This window comes from Uloborus diversus, chromosome 6 (genome assembly GCF_026930045.1).
Source record: "Uloborus diversus isolate 005 chromosome 6, Udiv.v.3.1, whole genome shotgun sequence".
NCBI classification, from domain to species: domain Eukaryota; kingdom Metazoa; phylum Arthropoda; class Arachnida; order Araneae; family Uloboridae; genus Uloborus; species Uloborus diversus.
The window spans coordinates 162,875,843-162,897,990 of record NC_072736.1 but is presented as its reverse complement, the minus strand read 5'-3'; the positions used below and the strand labels follow the sequence as shown (position 1 = coordinate 162,897,990).

The 22,148-nt window shown below is 34.5% G+C and overlaps 1 protein-coding gene across 1 annotated transcript in view; it reads left to right on the top strand.

Moving 5' to 3' along the window:
- The window catches only part of LOC129225296 (cartilage oligomeric matrix protein-like), a 202,089-nt gene that overhangs the window by 143,947 nt on the left and 35,994 nt on the right, over positions 1-22,148 (top strand). Inside the window, exons 15-19 of the mRNA XM_054859885.1 lie at positions 10,126-10,244; positions 14,289-14,341; positions 15,485-15,570; positions 15,674-15,769; positions 16,465-16,643. Coding sequence (XP_054715860.1) covers positions 10,126-10,244; positions 14,289-14,341; positions 15,485-15,570; positions 15,674-15,769; positions 16,465-16,643 — 533 coding nt within the window. The remainder of the gene's footprint in view (positions 1-10,125; positions 10,245-14,288; positions 14,342-15,484; positions 15,571-15,673; positions 15,770-16,464; positions 16,644-22,148) is intronic.

Here is a 22,148-nt window from a genome sequence, read left to right as displayed (position 1 = left end):
GGTTAACAAAATACATTGAACTGTAAAAACAATGCTACATTATATAATATACACTAGAAATATGCATATGTATTGCAATAAAATAATTATTTACAAAAAAAAAAAAAAACAGCTAGGGAAATTAATGTTTCTGAATTTGTGACATTTTCTATGTTACGGCTAATATTAAATTGAGGTGTCACTGAGCACCGTCTTAAAATTTTAGCAAGAAGCTAAAACTTTTACAGCATAATACTATTAGTAAGTGTAAAAAAAAAAAAAAAAAAAAAAAAAAAATATATATATATATATATATATATATATATATATATATATATATATATATATATATATATATATATATATATATATATATAGGGGGGGTGTTCTGGGTTCTAGCTGAATAAAAGTTTTTTGAACCACCCTAAGGGGGAAGGGGGGTTCAATTGGGTTTTAGAAACACAGTGCAGTTGTACATTTTTTGTATGTATTTTGACGTTTTTTTCCTATAAAATGCATAGAAAACACCTCCCTTCCCCCTAGGAAATTTTTTAAATGACGGGTCTGACTTAGAACTGCATTAATTGAAGAAAAAAAATGACAGTCAGTATTCATATAAGGACCTTCATTTTGCGAGTAATTATTCAATAATTCTGAGTAAACCGAAATCAAACAATGCAATAACTACTTTCTTATTTGTTTTAGCACAAATTAAAAATTATTCTTTTAAAACTCTCATTTGTGATATTAATTTAATTAAGCTCATTTAACTCGATATTTTTGCCTTTACTAATGTGCTCGGAATGTGTTCTTTTAGTTAATTTACCCAAAGTGGTGTTGAATTCCTGAGAAGTATATTAACGATTCATTTTCCAGAGTTTTAATTTGATGTAATAATCTCACACTTATTCGTAAGCTTTATCAAATGTGCTTAAAAGAAAGAATATGTAATGATTTATTTTTCATATTCGAAGTTGAAAAATTTCATGCTTCTAAATTCAAAACAAACGCGAGCTATTTGTTTATTGGAAAGTATTCGTCCATTGCTCTTCACAAATTGCTTGTCAAAAAAAAAAAAAAAAAACTTGAAATTTATGGAACTTTCATTTTTATCTTAAAATCGGATCTTCCGAAGATAAATTGTTCGAGTTTTTTTTTTTCAAGCTAATTACTAAAACACTACGAGAAATGCGCATATTAAAAGTTTTCAACACTTGCTCGGATATTTATGGTGAAAAAATTATTTATTCACTATTTACCATTAATTAACATTTCTAAGAGTCGAATATAATTAAAATACTGCAGACTTGATTACTTTAAAATGTACTAGAAAAGAAGAAACATGAATTTTAAGATGCCTTTATTAATTAAGAATCCGTTTTGTATGCTTTAGTTGAAAAATTTTTTGCTGCGAAACATTTCTTTCTTTCACACACACAGATTGAGGTTTCTGCTATTCCACTAGGGAAGCTTATACCTTTATTAATCCACAATGTTTCCAGGATTTTGTTTTTCCAGGACAGCACAAAGACAACACAATAGATCGTGGTGCCATCTATGGACAGTTCGAGAGACAATTTAGAACCAGGCCAGGAGCCGAATAACTTCCTAGTCTGGCACCCCTAGAGGTATCGTTTCACTTGGAGGACATTGTGACCACGAGCATATTTAACGTCGCCCAGTCACCATTAATGACGACGGTGGGTCTTCGACCAGTGGGGATCGAACCCGAGACCCTCTGGTCCCGAGTCCAATGCCTTACCGATCAGGCTACCACGGCCCTGCGAAACATTATTCAACGAATACTCTTCCTTCGACTTCAGCTTGTTGTTGGAACTAATTCACTCGGATCACCGAGCCCCAGTATCAATTGAAGGGTTTGCAGCAACAAAGAGTTAACTTAATTTTTTTTGGTCGTTTGGTTCAACAAGGAGTTATCTCCGGTTGAATAATGATAGATCTCAAGTTATTCGCTAGAATGAGTTAGTTGCTTCATTCTCTTGAGGCAAATGGAGTTAAATCTAGGAGATTTCCCAACAATCAAAAAATAAAGTTAACTCTTTGTTGCTGCAAACCCTTCAATTGCTAGTCGATTTAAGGCAGTGAGGGACGACTTCCGTTCTAACGAGCACCTTTTAGGTGGAAGTCTGAATTAGCTCAGACAACGAACAATAGATGAACGCATAATCTATCAACATTTCGAAATTTACTACCAAACCAGAAGCTGAACAACTCTTGGTTAGGCACTCACTGCCAGAGGTATTGATTCATGATGTGGAGGACTTTATGACTACGACATAGTATTTAACCTGTCCCAGTCGTCCTCAGTGAACACGGAGGATCTTCGACCAGCTGGTATCGAGCCCGGAACTCTCCAGTTACGAGCCCGCCACCTTACCGATCAGGCCACCTCAACCCGATTTTATCTTTGTTCATGAAAGTTCAATGTGGAAAATTATGCTTATAATCCGAATTCACTTGACGTTCAATATTTTGGGTTTAAAAGCTTTTCTCAAAAAAGAAAATTTTCTTGAAAAGCCCGTTTCTGTGATGAGCGTAGTTCATTTCCATTGTCTCAGTCAGCTCAAAAGTATAAGTTGAGGCAGTAAGAAGCAAAGGGATGTGTGTGGAGTTTTTGAAGTTTTGAGCAAAACGTGTTTTCAAGTTCAAACCCGATGTTGCCGTTCAGTGAAATACTTTTCAACACCAGAGCTATAGTCTATGTGACGAGAACGAGCGTGCGAAGGCCAAATAACTTTCCCACTCTAAACCCTTTCCCCCTTCTGGTTGCCATGGCTACGGCACTATGAGCTTTTCCCCCAGTTATGTGTTCTAGAAGCAATGTGGGGGAAAAGTTCGTATAGCTGTAACCATGACAACCGGAAGGGGGAAAAGATGGAGAGCAGGAAAGTTATTTGGTCTTGACACGCCGATTCTCGTTGCATAGACTCTCTTGTCCCATAATAGATGAGAGTTCTTTTAAGTATCATTCTTACAAGTTATCTCCAAATTTTTAATTTTCGCACCTTTGCTTCAAGTTGCTTCAATTGGAGTGCATGATCTAGGCGGAAACGAGCCGGCGTTCTTCCTCCTGGGTGCAACTTCTGGGGCGGCAAATTCACCCTATTTTTCTGTTTGTTTCGTTGAAGCTCGATACAAAAACCAAAAGGAAGAATGCTAAAGAGCAGAAAGCTCAAGATTTCCCCCAGCTTGAAAAAAATCGAAGTTCCGACCCTGTTCCACTGCAATCTTTCTTCTTCTTGTCTAGTGGAAATTTCAATCTTACTACTATTATATACAGTGGCTCCCAAAAGTGTTCGTACACTTTGAAATTTTTTAGTAAAACCAAAATAACTCGAAACTGAATTCGAATATGAAGTCCAATATTTTTTTACATCATTCCTATGTCATTCTAAATACAACCCATTGGTTTTTTCAAAATATTGACGGATCTTCTTTTTGATATGGGTCAGAAAACGAAGAGACAGAGAAATAACACGCCACAAAAGTCATCGTACACTCAAATATTTTCGAATAAATTCACGATTAAAATTATCATATGCCGTTTTATTAATATTTTTGCATTGTGTTGATCCTCATAAGTCATTTGCATTTAATTTTTTGTTTATTTATTCCTTAATATTGGGCTTATTACTGTAAAATGGCTGGTATTCGTAAAAAACCGCAAACACCATTCAAAATTTGAATTTTTTCCCCACAGTAGTGGTAAATTGGTTTGAAATGTCTCTAAATTAGTTAATTTATTTGTATGTATAGAAAAGTGCTTGATAAAATGTTTTAAAGAAAGGAATCGGACCGAAAACAAGGTAAGAAAAGGTCAACCGGCAAAGTTGACAAAACGTGATCGGAGATTTAAAGGTAAAAAATTTATGAAAACTACACATTTGAGTGTTGTAAAAGTTTCTACAGAGGTAAATGAAACATTTTACATTTAATTTTCACTTAAAATTGTCCGCCAAGTTCTCTGATCAGCTGGATTAAATGGGACCTCTTCTCGCAGAAATTTTCTTGGTCGCGCGAAAAACAGAAAGCTTACGCTTTTCGTCGCAAAATCAACAATAAATAAGCTAAAAACGTTTTAGAATCACGTCTTACCTTCAGATAAAAATTAATTTAACATTTTTTGTTAAATTGTTGTACAACTGTAAATAGAAGAAAAAATTAGGAACTTATTCTTAAGAACTTATTTGGATCAGTTAATCAGAACGGTGGAGGTGTTCTAGTGTGAGGGTGCATATCAGCATCAGGACTTGGTAGTTTGTAATTTTTTGATGAAATAATGAATCATGCTGTTCCTTTAAATATTTTAAAAACCAATTTTGAACTCTTAGCCAAAAATTTGGTTATTGGAAACAACTTTGTTTTTTTTTATCAAAATAACGATAAGAAGTACGCGGTTTTCAACGTTTGCGTCTAGTGCCTCGAAAATTGTCCTAAAGTTTAGAAAAAAACCCCTCAATCTCCAGATTTTAACTTAATGTAACGTATTTAGAGATATCTGGAGGCTAGATTACGAAAATAGGGCTTTAAAACGAAAATAGAGCTAGAAACAGTAAGATTCGAAGTGTGGTTGAACACTTACTCAGAAATTACGTAAAAAAAAGAAAGAAAAAGAATGAAATCTATTCCCAGACGTTTAAAAGGGGTTATGAATACTGTATGATATTCGACTATTAAATAACTTAATCAAAAGTTAGATTATTCAATAATATATAGGCATTTTATGAAGTGTACGAAGACTTTTGTGAAATAAAATCTCCGGCACTTTTTGGTTTTTGATTTTTAAAAAATTAAGTTTTAAAATTTTTTTAAAACTTTTTATGTAGTTTTGTTAAAAATTTATCATAGATCGTATAATTAAATACGTATTCCGAAATATTAATTCTAACCAATGGATTGGGGCCTATTTCGTTGAAAGTGGTAGGTGTACGAAGACTTTTGGGAGCCACTGTATGCGGAAGTTTGTCTGTATGGATGTATGGATGTTTGTTACTCTTTCACACAAAAACTACTGAATGGATTTTGATGAAACTTTACATTAATATAGTTTATGCAGCAGAATAACACATAGGGTAGTTTTTACCCCGTTATGGGGGGCAAAACCCCCCTAGGGGGGCGATGAAACCCAATTTTCGTATAAATTCTCTAATATGAGGATGAAAAATAATTGCACATATTAATATTATATGTCCATCGAAAGCTCTGATTTTTCTGCTGAAGATGACACCTGTTCCAAATTTCTAAGTTGAATAAAAAACGAGTTATGAGCTTTTTAGTTCCATGTTCGAAGGCTTTCCTCAACACAATATAGTATTTAGTGTATCATCTCAACTCCCTGTCAAAAGTGACAATTGTTGTATTGTTGATTATTTTTGCTTTTCGTCTGACTCAAGGCTTTTCTCAAGTTAAATTTTGTAGTAAGATTTTTTGCACAAGATAGGGAAATAATACACGGATTTGGCTGATTATTTTCAGTTTTACGCAACTTTGAGGCAATTAATGTTTTTTTTTTATTTTTTTTTTTTTTTTATTTGTGTTGACTAGGTGCTTGATCGACCAGCAGGAATCTCGCCAAACTTTTTTTGCGGAATCATTTCACTAGCTATGGCATGGGGCAATTTTTTCAATTGTCGCTGTTTTTGAAGCTAAAAACGCGGTGAAAAAATGATAAAGCGGTCGGGACGAGTGTTCAAAAATCTTGGCGCTACAGCCATTACAAAATTTGCAGTAAAATGAAAAAACTTCGCCAAACTAATTTTGCTAAAAATATCATTAAATCCTATGTATAGGGTATTGCAGTTAAAATTAATCCACCACATTAGTGAAACAACACGCTCAAATAACATTAAAACTGCTATTAAAATGTAAATTAATCCAAATTCGTTTTATATCTCCAGACTCACCAGGCGACTACGTTAGCGCATTGGCGAATTCTTTAAAATTTTAATGAAACTTTTAATTTTCTTTTTTCTTTTTTTGTGTGTGTTTTTAAGGATTAATGGTGTTGATTAGGTTTTTGTGGAATTAATATCCCTACTTTAATAGCGACAATAGAGAGTATTGTTCTTTCTTTCTTTCTTTTTTTAAAAATTTGTTTTTTATATTATCGGACCTGTACTGATGAAGATTTTTGGAATTAATCATGAAGGAAATCTTCAGAGGGAGATGTTATTTGAAAACGCTGATATCACCATTCTAATAGAAACTTTAGGGAATGTTTCTCTTTCCGAAATGAGAAGTTTTTTGTACTATTGTCCTCATTTGTTGTGCTTACTCTGATTTTAATGGTATTTTTACTCTAAACTATTTTGGTATTTTAATCAGGAATGTTTGGACGATTTCTCCGGTAAGAAGCTATACAATAATTTAGATAGCAGGTGTGGCGCTGGATAGCATTTGACAGGGATGGGGATTATAAGGGAAATGGTTGACTTTACTTGAGAATTAATTGTTGACCTCACTCGAATTGGAATTTTTGAGAATTACCCAAACTAATTTCTTTACAACTCCTGAACGTTTTCCTGATTTATGTTGAGTGATTTTTTGGGTGTCTTATCATTTTCGCCGACAGTTCATCCCCCCCCCCTTGATTTCCAGTTTTCATCATATCTTTTGATATGTTAAAGAGGGGAGGCCATTTAAGGTGTCGGCGAAACTAGGGAGAAACCATTTTTTTTGGTAACTATTTGACCTCTCCCTGTGTTGACCATTAACTTGAATCGATTGAAAAAAAAAATTAATTTGAATTTTGTCATCTTGAATTCAAATTATGTTTTTCGCTATCACGAGTGTGTGTTTGTATGTGTGTGTGTGGGGGTGGGGGGGGGTATGTGTATGTGTGTAGGCATGTGTGTTTGTGTCTGTGTGCAGTCATGAGTGTGTGGGTAGTTGTGTGTATGAGTGTTTGTGTGCGTGGGGGCGGGGTATGTGTATGTGTGTGTAAGCATATGTGTTTGTGTCTGTGTGCAGGCATGAATGTGTGGGCAGTTGTGTGTATGTGTAGGTGTCTGTATGCATGCGTGTGTGTATGCGTTTGTGTGTGTATGGTGGTGTTTGTGTATGTGCTTGTGTGTGCGTGTGTGTTGGTGCGTGTATGTATGCGTGTGTGTGTAGGATATGGACGCAACCTGGAGACGGTTTTCGCTAGAGGAGCAGCATCGTGAGGCCGGCCGACGCGACGGGTGGTGCTGCCAGAGGGTGTTGGTGGGAAAAATGATAGCACGCCAAAAACAGTCAAATGAAAGCAATAAGCAATCGTGATTGCTCAAAAAAACTTCATAAACGTGAGCGAAGCCGCGGGTAAAAGCTAGTTATTAAATAATAGTTAAGAGAAGTGAATTGAAAGTTTCAAATGTCTGTGTTTTGCCGATTAAGAAGCCTGGTGTAAATTTGTAGAGAATAACTAAATGCATGAAACGTTTTTCTAGACTGTATGATCGTAAAATAAAATTATGTATTACTAGCTTTTGCCCGCGGCTTCGCTCACGTTGAAGTAGGTTTTCTTTCAATTGATTCAAGTTAATGGTCATTACTGGCAGAGGTCAAATAGTTACCAAAACATTGTTTGACTCTAGTTTCGCCGACATTTCAAATGGCCTGCCCCCTTAAATGTATTAAAAGGTATGATTAAAACTGAAAATTAGGGGGAAAGGGAGTAAATGAAATGTCGGCAAAACTGAGAAGAAACCCAAAAATCACAAAAAATAAATCACGAAAACGTTCAGGAGTCGTAAAGAAGTCAGTTTGGGTAATTCCCAAAAAATCCAATTCGAGTGAGGTCAACTATTCTTAAATAAAGTGAAACAGTTCCCTTATAATCCCGATCTCCATCAAATACATAATATCCAGCGCTACACCGGCAATCTAAATTATTGTATTATGTGTAACTTCTTACCGTAGAAATCGTCCCAAAATAGGGTCAACAATGATGCTACCCGAAATGTTTCCAATAAACAGTAAAAATTTGGCAATTGTTTGAAATTGTGTGCAAAGACAAAGTGATGGAAGTTTTTGCGCTGTTTATGAATTTGCGAATTAGTTGGCGAATAGTTTTACGTGTTAACAAATTTAAAGAAAGAAATATTAAAGAAATGGCGATATTTGGTAACATGGTGAAAACCGAGAAACAGTATTGCGCAGTCTTTAGTTTCAAAAACAGCGACAGTTGAAAAAAATACTAAATGCCTTAGCTATTGAAATGATTCCACAAAAAAAGTTTGGCTAGATTCCAGCTGATCGATTAAATACCCAGTCAATACAAATAAATAAAAAAAAAAACATTAACTGCCTCAAAGTTGCATTAAAATGGAAAAAAATCAGCCAAATCCATGTATTATTTGCCAATCTTGTGCAAAAATCTTACTTCAAGATTTGACTTGAGAAAAGACTTGAGCAGTCACGAAAAGCAAAGATAGTCAACAATACAACAATAGTCGTTATCGACAGGGAGTTGAGATGATACACTAAATATTGTATTGAGTTAAGGAAAGCCTTCGAACATGGAACTAAAAAGCTCATAACTCGTTTTTTATTCTACTTAGAAATTTCGAACAGGTGCCATCTTCAGCAGAAAAATCAGAGCTTTCGATGGACATATAATGTTAATATGTGCAAGTATTTTTTCATCCCCATATTACAGAATTTATACGAAAATTGTGTTTCATTGCCTCCCTAAGGGGGTTTTGCCCCCATAATGGGACGAAAACTACCCTATGTGTTATTCTGATGCATAAGCTATATTATTGTAAAGTTTCATCAAAATCCATTCAGTAGTTTTTGCGTGAAAGAGTAACAAACATCCATACATCCATACATCCATACAGACAAACTTTCGCATATATAATAGTAGTAAGATTGTACCTTTCCTTCGGTTATACTAGAGCCGCTATATAGATGGGCCGACGCATCAGTTTAAGTTTAGCCATTTTGGATCGGATTTCTCATTGTTGCGGAGCTAGGGTTACCACAGCAAAGTTTCGTGTTTCGTCAAATTTTCCGTAAATAATATTTTATTTAATAAACAATTCACTTGTGTGTGTGTGTGTGTGTGTGTGTGTGCAGCTAATAATCGCTCGCAGAGAACAATCACCAAACGCGATAATGGGGTTGTTTCCTTCAGTCAAAAGTAGTACTTTTTGTCACTGAAATTAATAGAATAAGCAAAAAAAAATAATAACATGGACTCAGAAAATACTATCATTTTCCCAACAGTTTTTTTTAATTAATTTTTTAAAATGTCCGATTCTTCAAACAAGGTGTGGTCTTTATGACGTCACAAATGATGCACTATGGCGCATCTTTCTACCGCATTTCTACATTATGATAATCAAGCAGCGAATTACAATTGCGCTCTACGCTTGCTACCAACCATATCGTTGCCAATACACGTGAGTAAAGATGCGAATTAAATATTTTGGACTGTGAATGGCAACACTGGATGGCATTTCATCATTTGTGATGTCATCGGCAAGAGCGTTAAACGAAGAAAGAGCACCGATTTAAGTTTTTTTTTTTTTTTCTAAATATTAAACTTAGAGAAATTAATTAAAAAATGGTCAGATTCTATGTTGTTAAGCATGCTCTTTCAGAAAAAAATACTTTTTAAATTTTGAAAATAGGGGCTACCGCCCTCAAAGGAGCAATTTGGCTCCTCAAGTGCGCAACAAATCCTTGAGGGGCGACAGGGGGGGGGGGGGCGATGAGTATTTAAAAGATAAGATAATAATAATAAAAAGTGTGCGAGTATCGAAATTGAAATTGCATACGAAACCAATTGTTCAGACTTCAAACAAGGAGTCACAAGTTCAATAAGAAGCGAATTAAAGTTTAGGACCTTTCTCTTTATACCCCGGTTGAACCTAAAGGAAGTAAAATAAGATATAGCAACGGTTTAATTGGCACAAAATTGCTGATTACTGCAGACACGTGTTTCGGCGTTGCAAAGAACTCCTTTTTCAATGCAAAAGAAGTGAGCAGTAAATTGTTTTTACTATAGACTCGTTATGGCTGATCCTACTGATTACAAAATGAAGTGCTCCGTTTCTGCTTCCAGTTCATCCGCCACCTATCCGTAGCCAAACAATAGCTATCTTTAGCTTTAATTTGTTGTTCATTTTTCTTTCTTAGGTTTTGGTGATCCAGACGACAACTGCCCACGAGTGACGAATCCTGACCAGCGAGACAGTGATGGTGATGGACTGGGGGATGTGTGTGACAACTGTCCATTCGTAGCTAATCCTAGTCAAGTAAGACTTCTTGATTGCACTTTAATGACGTTTTTTGTTGCTGTTCAGTTATTCGATTTTTACCAAAGTATTGACTTACATAGTCAAAATATAAGTTAATGAAAGGAAAAAGAATAAAATAGCTTCAGTAAAACATTTAAGGGCGTAAAGATACTTACTCTTGTAATATATAGGGTGTTCTGCTTTAACCTGCAAGACCTTTATTTTCCCAACCGTTAGTGCTATATGTATACTTCCAATTGCAAAAATGTTCAAAATCAGATGCAGAGTTAAGATGTTGAAAGTAAGCAAAAATAACTAGTATGTTGTGGCCATCACGAAACTTTCTTTTATATTTTTCTTTTTCTTTTTTTTTTCTGATCCCTCTCCATGCTTGACGAGGAAGCAATATTCCCAACAAAAACAAAATTACACATGCAAAAACTTGACGACCATCCCAATGTCTGAATTATTGTAAAAGCAAAGCAAAGAGCGAAAATTGCAAGTTATTTTAAAAGCCTTGCTTGAATGAATTACAAATATTTTATTTGTTAACAAACATAAGATGGCAACAGTTAAAAATTTTAAATCATTGAGATAATATTTCCGATCATTTCCATACAATTAAAATCACGAGAAATACTACGACGATCTATTACGATTTATCTTTCTCATTGTTGCATTAATAAAGCTATTTTTATTCGCCCAAAAAAAAAAAAAATACTTAATTTGAATTCTGACATTTTGAATTCAAATTATGTATTTCGCAATCACGAGTTGCGACAGGATCCTATTCATTGGAGTTATTGTTTCTAGAAACGGCTCCTGCCCCCCAAGCTTGCCCCTCCTCCTGGGTGGTTACGTGTGTATAGTTGTGTGTGCGTAGGCGCGCGTGCATGTGTAGGCTTGTGTGTGTGCATACCTGTGTGTATGCACGTAGGCGTGTGCGTACCGGAAATGGACGCCTCCGACCAGGAAAAGCGGATAGCTCACGACCGGGGGACAGCCGCCGCGCCGCCTGCAGAGGCCGGTGGGCGGTGGTGTGCTGCAGAGCCGCTGATCCAAGCTGAAAAAGGAACCACAACGTCAAGAACGGTCAAGTGAGAACAATAAGCAATCGTGATTGCTCAAAAATCAACACCTCTTAGAGCGATTGGCGTCAAAATTGAACCAAAGCCTGTTTACATATGGATTCACATATATTCCAAATTTCAACCAGAACGTAGCATTACTTTTTGAGATAGGGCATTCACAATGGAAAAAAAGAACGGGCAATTGCGCTACCCCCCTTTTTAGCTGTTGACACCAAAATAAAATCAGCTTTTATACCCACTAAGGGCTACTTGACGATAAATTTTTCTTTCATTCCGTTCGTTATTTCTTGAGATATATATACAGCAGTCACAATTGACGGCAGAAAACGTTCTATAGCTCAACCCCCGTTTGAGTTGCCGGAATAGCAAGCACGCGTAACTCAAAAAACGTCCCATTGCTCCACCCTCCCTGGAGGAATTCGCGCCAAAAACCAATGGACACAAGTTCACATAGGGGCACATATGTGTACCAAATTTCGTTCGATTTCATGCGGTAATTTTTGCTGTAGAGCGGCCACAAAAAACTGGTCACACACAGACGTGACACACACACGGACTCATACACACACACACAGACAGACAGACATTTTCCAAAAATAGTCGAAATGGACTCAGCACACCTCAAAACGTTTGAACCCTTCGAAATTCGAAAATTTGCACGAATCCAATACTTTCTTCTTTTCATTAGATATAGAAAAAAGTGAAAATGAGTCAAAAAATACAAAATTTATTTTTTTATACGGGCCCTAGGACCCTTAACTAATATTTAGAGAAATAATCTCCATTGAAAAACTCTTACTGACACAAAAAGCTTGACATTTGTGCGACCAAAACTCAAGGAGATATTCCAGTTCAAAGTTTCAAGGGACCATACTGAAGATGAGATTGGAACTTATCGCCCTATCAGAAGAATGACATGTCGTTAAAGTAAAGTAAAAAAAAAAAAAAAAAAAAAAAGATATTTATATTTGTCATTGCTATTCAAAAATAAATGCAAATGTTATGCAATGATGCTCTAAAACACACTACAAAACCTCGAACAATTTGAAAAACAAACTCTATGCACACATATAATTTTAAACACTTGTTAACAGCTATATTTTCCCCCAAAAGGTGTTATTGACGGCGAATGAAAAGTAGTGTAAGTCACCAAACGCTGCGTTTCATATCTCAGTGAATATCGGTCGTACTAATTTCAAACTTTTTGTGTTGGAATTATTTTTCAATGGAGATTATTTCCCTAAATATAAGTTAGGGAACCTGGGGCCAGTATAAAAAGTTAAATTTTGTATTTTTTGACTCATTTTTACTTTCACTTCAAACTTTCAATAGCTTAACTCTGCATCAGATTTTGAACATTTTTGCAATTGAAAGCATAGTACATCTAGGACTAACGGTTGCGAAAATAAAGGTCTTGAAGGTTAAAACGGAACACCCTGTATATTATTTTAACCTCTAATGTAAAGGTAAAAAGCATAATTTTTTATGCAACAAGTTCGCAGCCAAAGAGTCATTTTCACTCCGTTAGTGCCGCCGAATCTAGCTTTTAAATTTACCGCATAACTTAAGCGCAAGGGCACCCGAACTTAAATTTTCGGAAAGGCAGAAATACTCAATTTGCCGAATGGAACTCCAAATTTAGCGAATGATGATAATTTTGCCAAACAGAACTACGAATCCGAATCGTCAGACAAAATTTGCTGAATAAAGAAATTTTTGAGAGGTCACAATGACCTCCCATCGAGACGCCCCTGCTTGAGCGCTAAAAATTCAGAGAGTAACAAAGCTTCACCTCCCTCTAACTTCCTTGGCTTCACTCTGTTTTAAATCATTGTACAGTGGACGCCAATTAATTGAGTAAGTGGTTAAATGAATCAGCCACTTTTTAATGAATCAAATCGTCAAAAGCAGAACATAATCCAACTTTACTGAACTAGCCGCTTTATTGAATCATCCGCTTTGTGGAATCAAAACTGGTTAGAACAAACGTGATTCATATAAGCGGCGGCCACTGTATATTTTACTCTTATTTCACTTCAGAATTGTGTGTTGAATTAAATTAATGATGAATTTATCAATTTAGTACTTTGTAAGCGTGGTGTGGTATGGAGAACCCAAAACGCGACTCTCTCTGGCTTCAGGAGTACTCACCATTGTAGTAACATCTACCAAGCTTTTGATTTAATTTTAAGAACAAGCAAATTGCATTTTGGTTTGCACTATATTCGTAAACACAATAGAAATATTCATTTCCTTATCTACTTTTTCCATTTTTTTCAATCAAATATATATATATATATATATATATATATATATATATATATATATATATATATATATATATACAGGTAGTTATCAAAATAATGGAAACACCTGAGAATAAAAATGACAATTTTGAATGCGCTTTGTAAGTAATAAAGAATAAAATTAGATATATGGTTTTTTTTTATAAATAACAATGTACATATTCTGGTACTATTTGGTGGTTTAACGGAAGTTCTGGAAGTCTCGGATTTTTTTCAAGCACGTGAAATGTCGGACCTCTCACATTTTTAAAGAGGCCAAATTGTTGAAGCGCGTCTAGCTGAAGCAAGTGTAACTGAAACATTTCAATGTTTTGGCGCATCTAAAAGTACAGTATCTAAAGTCATGGACACCATACATACAGCGCGGTAAGACAAACTCGGCAAAGCAAAATAGTGGGCGGAAAGAGAAGCTCAGTGAAATAAACTGATGAGTATTGAAGTGGATTGTAATGTCTAAAAAGCGAATAGCAGCAAAAGTGACCATAGAACTCAACCACCATATAGAGTCACCAGTGTGAGCGATTAAAGTTAGAAGGGCACAACGGCAGAATAGCGATTCCCAAAAAATTTTTCCCAAGTGTTTCCATTATTTTGATAACTACCTGTATATAGTATTTTTTATTTATTATGGAAATTTTAAAAACTTTTTTTTTTACTGTTTTTAGACGGATTTGGATAGAGATTTAGTTGGTGATGCTTGTGACAATAATTTGGACAAGTAAGTGAAAATACATTAAACACATTATAGAAACTTGCATATAGTAAGAAACTAACGGAATAACTTAAATAAACTGCAATCGATACTCTAATATTCAATAAAATATTCGTTAAAACTTGAAATCTATTTTCTTAGGATCAAAAGTACTGCTAACTTTTTATAAATGATAGCCAAAATTGTCCCCCTGTAAAATATATTTAAATTTTAAAAGTGCAAAAGACATCATTGGAACCGTTCATATCGAAACAAAAAGGTTCAGTCCGCAAGTATAGCTTGACCACGAAAAGAAAGCGGATGACCTTGAAGCACAAACCTCATTTGTATCATTTGTAATAGGTTGTTTGTCATTATTTTGGAATAGATAGGATTAGCAAGACCACGCCTCTTACTATTCGGTGCTTTCTGACAGATTCTACCTATTACAAATGATACAAATGTTATTTCGCTTCAAGGTCATACGCCTTCTTGGTCAAGCTTTACCTCTTCTCATTGTTTACTCCAGTAGATGTTTTCTTCTAAACAATTTTTCATTACACTGTTTTTAAATTTATCTGGGCAATGAGCACGAATATTAGCGTAGATCAGTACTAAGTAGTATAAAATAATAATTAAAAAAATTAGTCGAGTAGTAAATTTTTAATGAAAAGAAACAGCTTTGATTTCAAATTGAAAAAAAAAAAGCACATTATGAAGAGATTTAGAGCTAGATCAAGCTTCATGCGATTCATGAAAAAATTCAGGAAAAACCAGAAACAAACTCTAGTGAAAAAAAAAGTCTTAAAAATACATGAGCATTTAAAATTTTTTCAAATTTTTGAAAGTTGTTACAACTAAAATTTGAATCTTCATAATTAGACATTAAAATTTTGAATTTAAGGATGAAGAAACAGCTGTTGATATTCTTGTAATTTAACAAGCATAATTATTCCATAAAAACTGAATAAAACCTTTAAAAGTGGTACCGTATAGTACGTCTTAGAGGTTTTTCAAATACTAACTGAATAAACACTTTTATCATTAGTGTAACGAGTATTTTAATGGGTTATACAATGTTATATTAGCTATACTTTTTTATCCTTAAATCTGTATAATATTCAAATATGAATTATTTTTTAAAGAGCGTGTGCACAATTTTCTGTTTAGTGACTTTGATGGCATTCAAAACAACGTAGATAATTGCCCAGATATACCAAACAGTGATCAGTTGGATACTGATGGCGACGGAAAAGGTAATGCTTATATCAAATCAAAAATTTCTCTTTTCTTGATTGCAAAAACCCCAAGTCATGTTTGTGCAATAACTGATTGATTATTAATGGCATTTCCATTTAGGTGATGTATGTGACAACGACAAAGACAATGACAATTGGATTGATAGTGATGATAACTGTCCCTTAGTGTATAATCCTGACCAAAAGGATACTAACAGTGAGTTTGAATTTATAACAAACATAAGTTTATGCAGCTTTCAGACTTAAGTGAAAATATTTAGTTCTTTTAAAATATACATCTTTTTTTTTTTAATTGCGGAGAGCAGGTAATATAATCTTTATATTCTGCATAAGGTCGATTTAGATGATCTAGAGCCAAATATGTCATTTAGATATGCAGTGAAATCTCGATTTTATGTTCCCCCAATCTACGTTTTTCTCGCATTTCACGTTCTTTTCATCGGGTCCCAGTTTTTCCGCATACTAATAATGTTAATTTAACCCGGATTGTATTTTTTTTTTTTTTTTTTAATTTCCCACATTTTACGTTTTTCCTGCGAAGTTAATACAAAAAAATGTTTTACATAAAAAATATCGCTGATATTTCTCGATAAACAGCAACCCTAGGTTTATTCATGAGTAAAAATCAGGCATGTCAGGTCTGAAGACCTGCTCTACAATACTATTACTTATCCTTTAATCGGACAGAGTTCTATCGCACAGAACTTAACTCAATTTCTCGAACACATTTGAATTCTCGTTCAACAAGCAACTATTATGTACAATTTCCCTCAAAATAAGAATTTTATTTCGAAGTTATTGATGAGTAAACAGGATTTTTGAGGGGAGGGGGTGGCCGTATCCTGCATTTTAAATCGATATGATTGCAGCAGAATTGACTCTTTCTCTTAGATACGGGTGTGGGTGACGCCTGCCGGACGGATTTTGATGGTGATGGCGTGCCTGACCCAGAGGACGTTTGCCCGGATAATCGGATGGTCTACGCCACGGATTTCAGAGCTTATCAGACGGTCGTTCTTGACCCAGAAGGAGATTCACAAATTGATCCTCACTGGGTCATTTATAATCAGGTAATAATATCACTACTTTATACATGTGAGTGTACATATCTGCATTATTGTTAATCGTTGCCCATTCAATGTTGCATGAAAATTTCTTCTAACCTTTTCTATATGCTGCGGACTTGTGTGGTTTTTTTTTTTTTTTTTTTTGTTCTTAGTAACTGTTCCAAAACTCCTTAGTCCTTTTGCGACTGCTAACGCTTTTTAAAACGTTTCATGCTACAAGAATACCAGCCTAAATACTTCCACTTGAGCATTACTGTCAAGTCTTCGATTACTCCCCCCCCCCCTACCATAGTCCCTAATTTCGGTAAATTTCAAATTAGATTTTAGGAAAGTCCGAGAATGAAAATAAAGCATTTTTTTCCCCGAAATGCCAATCAGGGAGTATGTACCATAGATGTAGTACACCTAGATGCACAACTCCGGAGTGACAGCCACTTGCCGCTATTGAACGCGCGAAACTTGATGTAAACACTGATCTGAACTAGAATTTCTGGATAGCTCACTTCCCCTTAGCCGGGGGAAGCCGTTCGCCGCCTTCATGGAGAGGGTTTCGGGTGTGGTTCCAGCTTCTAGCGTGGCTACTTTATCCCTAGTTTGGCAGATATTTGGCAAAGATGCCGTTTGGCGAGGGCTCCTTTGTTGTTCATTGTTGCATTGTTCAATGTGGTTCCAGTGTTGGATTTTAAATCGAATGCTTTTTTTTTTATAACAATCAATGCCAACTTGTAGTGCATATAACTGCTCTTATACAAGCATCAAAATGTTAAAACCTCAGAGAAAACGGTCCATCTGTGACAGGGGCGGATACAGAAAAAACTTTTGGAGGGGTCTGGAAATTAAATAGCGCACCCCCCCCCCCCCCCCCCCGCATACAGTGTTTCATAACAAAGTTTTCATAACTTTATTTTTAAATGTTTCTTTTAGGATCACTTAGAGCCTTTTCGTCTACTTTTAGGTAAATAAATATTATACACCAATATGCTTTGAATGTGGACGTAAAACATCTTTAACATTTCAAGCGAGGGTGTGCCCACAGGAGGGGATAATGGCGCATGTTGCGCAATCAAAAGTTTTATTTTGGGGGGGGGGGATTGTTTTAATGTTTTTATTTATTTTTTTGAATTTGATTAATTTTTAATGATTAATTTTTTTAAACTTAAATTTATTGATTAATTTTTATTTTAAATTTTTTATTTTATTTCATTCTGTTTATAATTTATTTCATTTATTTATTTAGTGTGTGTGTGTATGTATGTCATTGGCGTAGCACAGAACTTTTCTGATAAAATAATCACAATAGCAATTAAAATTAAATAAATTAAATAAATTTAAAAAATAAATTCAATAAAAAAAGAGCAAAAACAAATGAAAAATTTTAAAAAATGGAAAGAGGATTGAGAAAAATGGGGGGTGGGGAATTGTGCCATTGAACTTGGGGGGGGGGATGGGCACCCCTGAAATGAATTAAATACTAAACCCAATATAACATCACTGAGATATTATAAAATGAACGGTTTTAATTAGGAACATTGTCATACTGATTATAACACGAAGGCAAGGCTATTAAATAGACCCATACCTCATTTGAGTTTTTATAAATTAATTTATTTTTTAGCTGTAAAATGTCATGTAATTAGGAAAATCATAACATCATAATACATAAGTTTTATTGAAGAATTCAGAAACTCTGACCTGGATCTACGTACCTGCAGACTAGGGACGTATCCACAGGGACGGGGAGGGGGGGCGGACCCCTCCCCCGAATCGTTTTGCAACGTAAAACAGAAGAAAGGTTTTTTTAAAGTCTTAACTGGGTAACTATATTAAACGAGTGAAAATTTGAAGAAATGCAGAATAAGCAATTAGTTCTCATTAGCTGCAAAGCATACATAAATTTCGACACTTATTAGGTCTTCCTGCTCTCTTTCCCAATTCAATTCAGAGCCGTCCAGGACCAAGGCAGGTGCTCGGTCAGCTTGGTAGACTTCCCCTCCTCCCCCAAAAACTCTTATAAAACTTACAGTACGCCAATTTCGGGACTCCTCAAGGGTCGAGCCCCTAGTTTCCGATTAGGCAAGTGTCTGATTACCATGCTGCGCCTAATTCAGCTCCTTCCTGCCTAAAAAATGCAAAAAGACGATTCTCGCGTTTTTGTGAACTCAATTATTATTGTGTGCATAACTTTTAAAACGTTTTGCTTGCCTATTTTTCTTCATATTTGTAGTCTCAATTACCATCATATAAGGCCTCATAATACAGATTTTTATATCTCTTTTTCAAAAATTTTCCCGGGGGAGAAACCCCCGGAACCCCTGAAATTATGCATGTTCTACATCCCATTTAAAGGGCCATTCTCCTGTTACAAGGTGCATTAAAGATACAAGGTACATTAAAGACACCTGTTACATAGTGCATAAAATCGGGTGTAAAAAGCCCACATAACTATCTAGGAGGTAGAAATTTTAAAGCAGTTAAAAATATACAACAATCACTCTTTTCATTATTAAGGGGGAGGTGAGCAATCCCGTAGGCTATTATGGGCATTGCTGATTTTTTTGCGGGAGGGCCCAAAATTTTCAGATCCGGGTCTGCAAAAACTATTTTTTTGCGAATTTCAAAGCAGTTATAGATTTGTTTTTAAAGCCATGATGCAGTTGAGGTGACATTTTGAAACTACCTGCTGTTTCTATTAATATAATTGTTTTACAAAGAAACTACCATGTGAGTTCTTTTATTTTGCATTTTTATGAGCTGAAAAAGAAATCTATTATTTTGAAAATAGCTTCTTGATGGAAACAGCTGTTTTAAGAACGTCTACATATTTTTTTAAAAAATTATTGATTCCATCAAAGATCTTTTTAAGCAAAAAAAAAAAATTATGTTATACAGAAGTCAATTAAAAATAATAAATGAATTAATTTATCCTATTTTTTTTTGGGGGGGGGGGGTCTGCTCCCCCCCCCCACTCTTCTATAATCCGCTACTCTGTGAGTATGAGAATCATTTTGATTTGTAGATATTTTTTCCTGCTAAGTTTTCGGAAGAAACACGTTGAATTGTTTGAAGCTTTTGTTAATAAATAGTTTAAACTAAATTTTATTTCATACCCATGTATTAAAAAAAAAACAGATAATGATTGCTGTTTAATGGATTATTGATTTACGTTTTTTTCCCCGGTAAACGTAAGTGGTAACCACTTTGATAGTTTGGACTTTTAATTGGGTGATTTCATCTTGAGGTGGATTTAAATCAAAATTCATAACTCATGTGTGTGTTTTAAGTAGTTATCATATTAACAATAGAACATGAAGCATTTCACGTATGACAAGAAAATATATGCAAAGTTAATTCCCAAAATTATGCAAAGTTAATTCCCCCTGAAACACTCACCAACTTTTTTTTTTTTTTTTAGGTTTTTATTTTTTCAAGAAAAATTTGTTTTACAGCTGTTTGAAAATAGAACGGAAAATTGTTCAAATCAAAACACATTATCTATTTCTCATCAAAAGCTCTTTCTTACAAAGTTTTATTGAAGCTAAGTTGCCTCTAAGTTCAAAATTTATATTTGCCTTGAAGTTTTTTTTTTTTTTGAACTGTTCAAAACTGAACGAAAAATTGTTCAAATAAAAAATAAAATGTGGGAATGAGGTGGCCTCTTTCGATCAAAAAAAAAAAATGTTCAAATTGGACCGTTTATTCAAAAGTAATAGGGGGGGACAGAACAGACAGACATTTTCCCCCATCTCAATACCCTACTTTGAAATTTTTAATTTTTCGATATTAATTTATCCATTTTATTTATTTTTGACTTTTTTTTTTTTTTTGTTTTTCGCAATGTATTTTTTAAGTTGCAGAAAGCCTTTGATGATATTTTCTTCTTTCTCTGACTTTTATTGGGAAAGTAAGCTAAAAATGAAAATATACAAATGCGCAGATTTAAATTGTATATTTAATTCAAATTTTTTAAAATTTGATTTAAATTTTAATTTTTTAATTTGTTTTCTATGAAAATTATAGGTTTTTTTTAAATCTTAAACTGAAGATCATATTGCTTTTAAGAAATGAAATCAATCCCTTTAAATTCTGCTTCAAATAATTCTCAAAATTAAAAAAAAAAATAATTGATATTATTAAAAATATGTTTTTATTGTTTTATTATTAATTATTTTTTATTAGTTTAAAATCATAAATTAATTTTAATAACTAAACTATTAATTTATCCCAAATATTAATGTAAGAAAATATAATTAAAATTATTAGAAAATCATTTGCAAAATGCGTGATAAAAATATATCAAAATATATATAAATCGAAATGCGTGATAATACCAATTTTATTTAAAAAAATCAACTTTTATTCGTATATGAAAAGCATGTTATACCTATGTCATTAAAAAAAAGTACATCCGTTATGTCATTAAAAAATATTTAGTCGATACGTTATGTCGTAACAGGTTACAGAATATTGTTTTTCATAGTCCATTTTCAACAAAAAAAGAAAAACGAAACTTAATTTCGCTCTTCGCGACGCGGCAAACGAAGAAACAAAACTTGGCGACAAAAATATCTTCAAGATTGAGCTACGTTTTGTAAAGAATTTAAAATAATTCGTTGGCAACAGAAAAAAATCAATCCTGGTAGCTCAGAAAATGAAGAATTTTCAATCACTTATTGCGTTTGTAACTTTCGAAAAGATTAAAATAAACGTTCTGCCCGCATTTAAAGTCGAGCAAAATTCCGTAGGACTCCATGGTTAAGAGTGTCCGCTGGGGTGGGGTAGGGGCGTTTCCTCTAGGGGGGGGGGGGGGTTGCTGGCCTTCATTTCATCCACGAGCGGCGGCGGGGTGTAATCCTTCCAGAGTTCTATTGAGTTCAGTGGATGTAAACTGGAAAAAGCGTAGCCTACGACGTTGCAACGCTGTTTGCATCCTATCAGGCTATGACAAAAAGTCGTTTGCGCGCATGCGCTTTTCGGTAGCTTTCCCGTCTGTTGGAAGGGCTCGGCTGCCCATGGAACAGGTTGCTTGCTGTATATTTAGCTAATACTATACTACATCTATGCTATGTATCTTCATCTTTTCCGCCCTTCTTTGTATGAGCTCATGCTTGCCATGGCAGTTATAGTACAGTAAAAATAGGGGTCGGACCCAAACATCCAAAAAAAAAAAAAGCTAAACCTAGTGCAAATTGTTTATTACCCTCCCAATAGGAACAGGTAAAAAGTCCCACCCCATTGTGTGTCGGGTTTCGGAATGGGGGGCATCTAAAAATTGCTGTTTTGAGCATTTTATCGGAATTTTTCGAATAAATTTTAAGACGGAATATTATGTCATACTAAATTTAAAAGCATGAAAATAAAGGCGTTTACCCCCAAGAGGGATGACACAGCCCACCTAGAACCCCCCTATTTCCGTAAAACGAAGCAGTACACCTGTTCCCCCTCCATACATTTCAAGTGGAAATATTATTTTATGCAAAGTTAAAGTTAGTAATCAAGTGTGTCCATCCT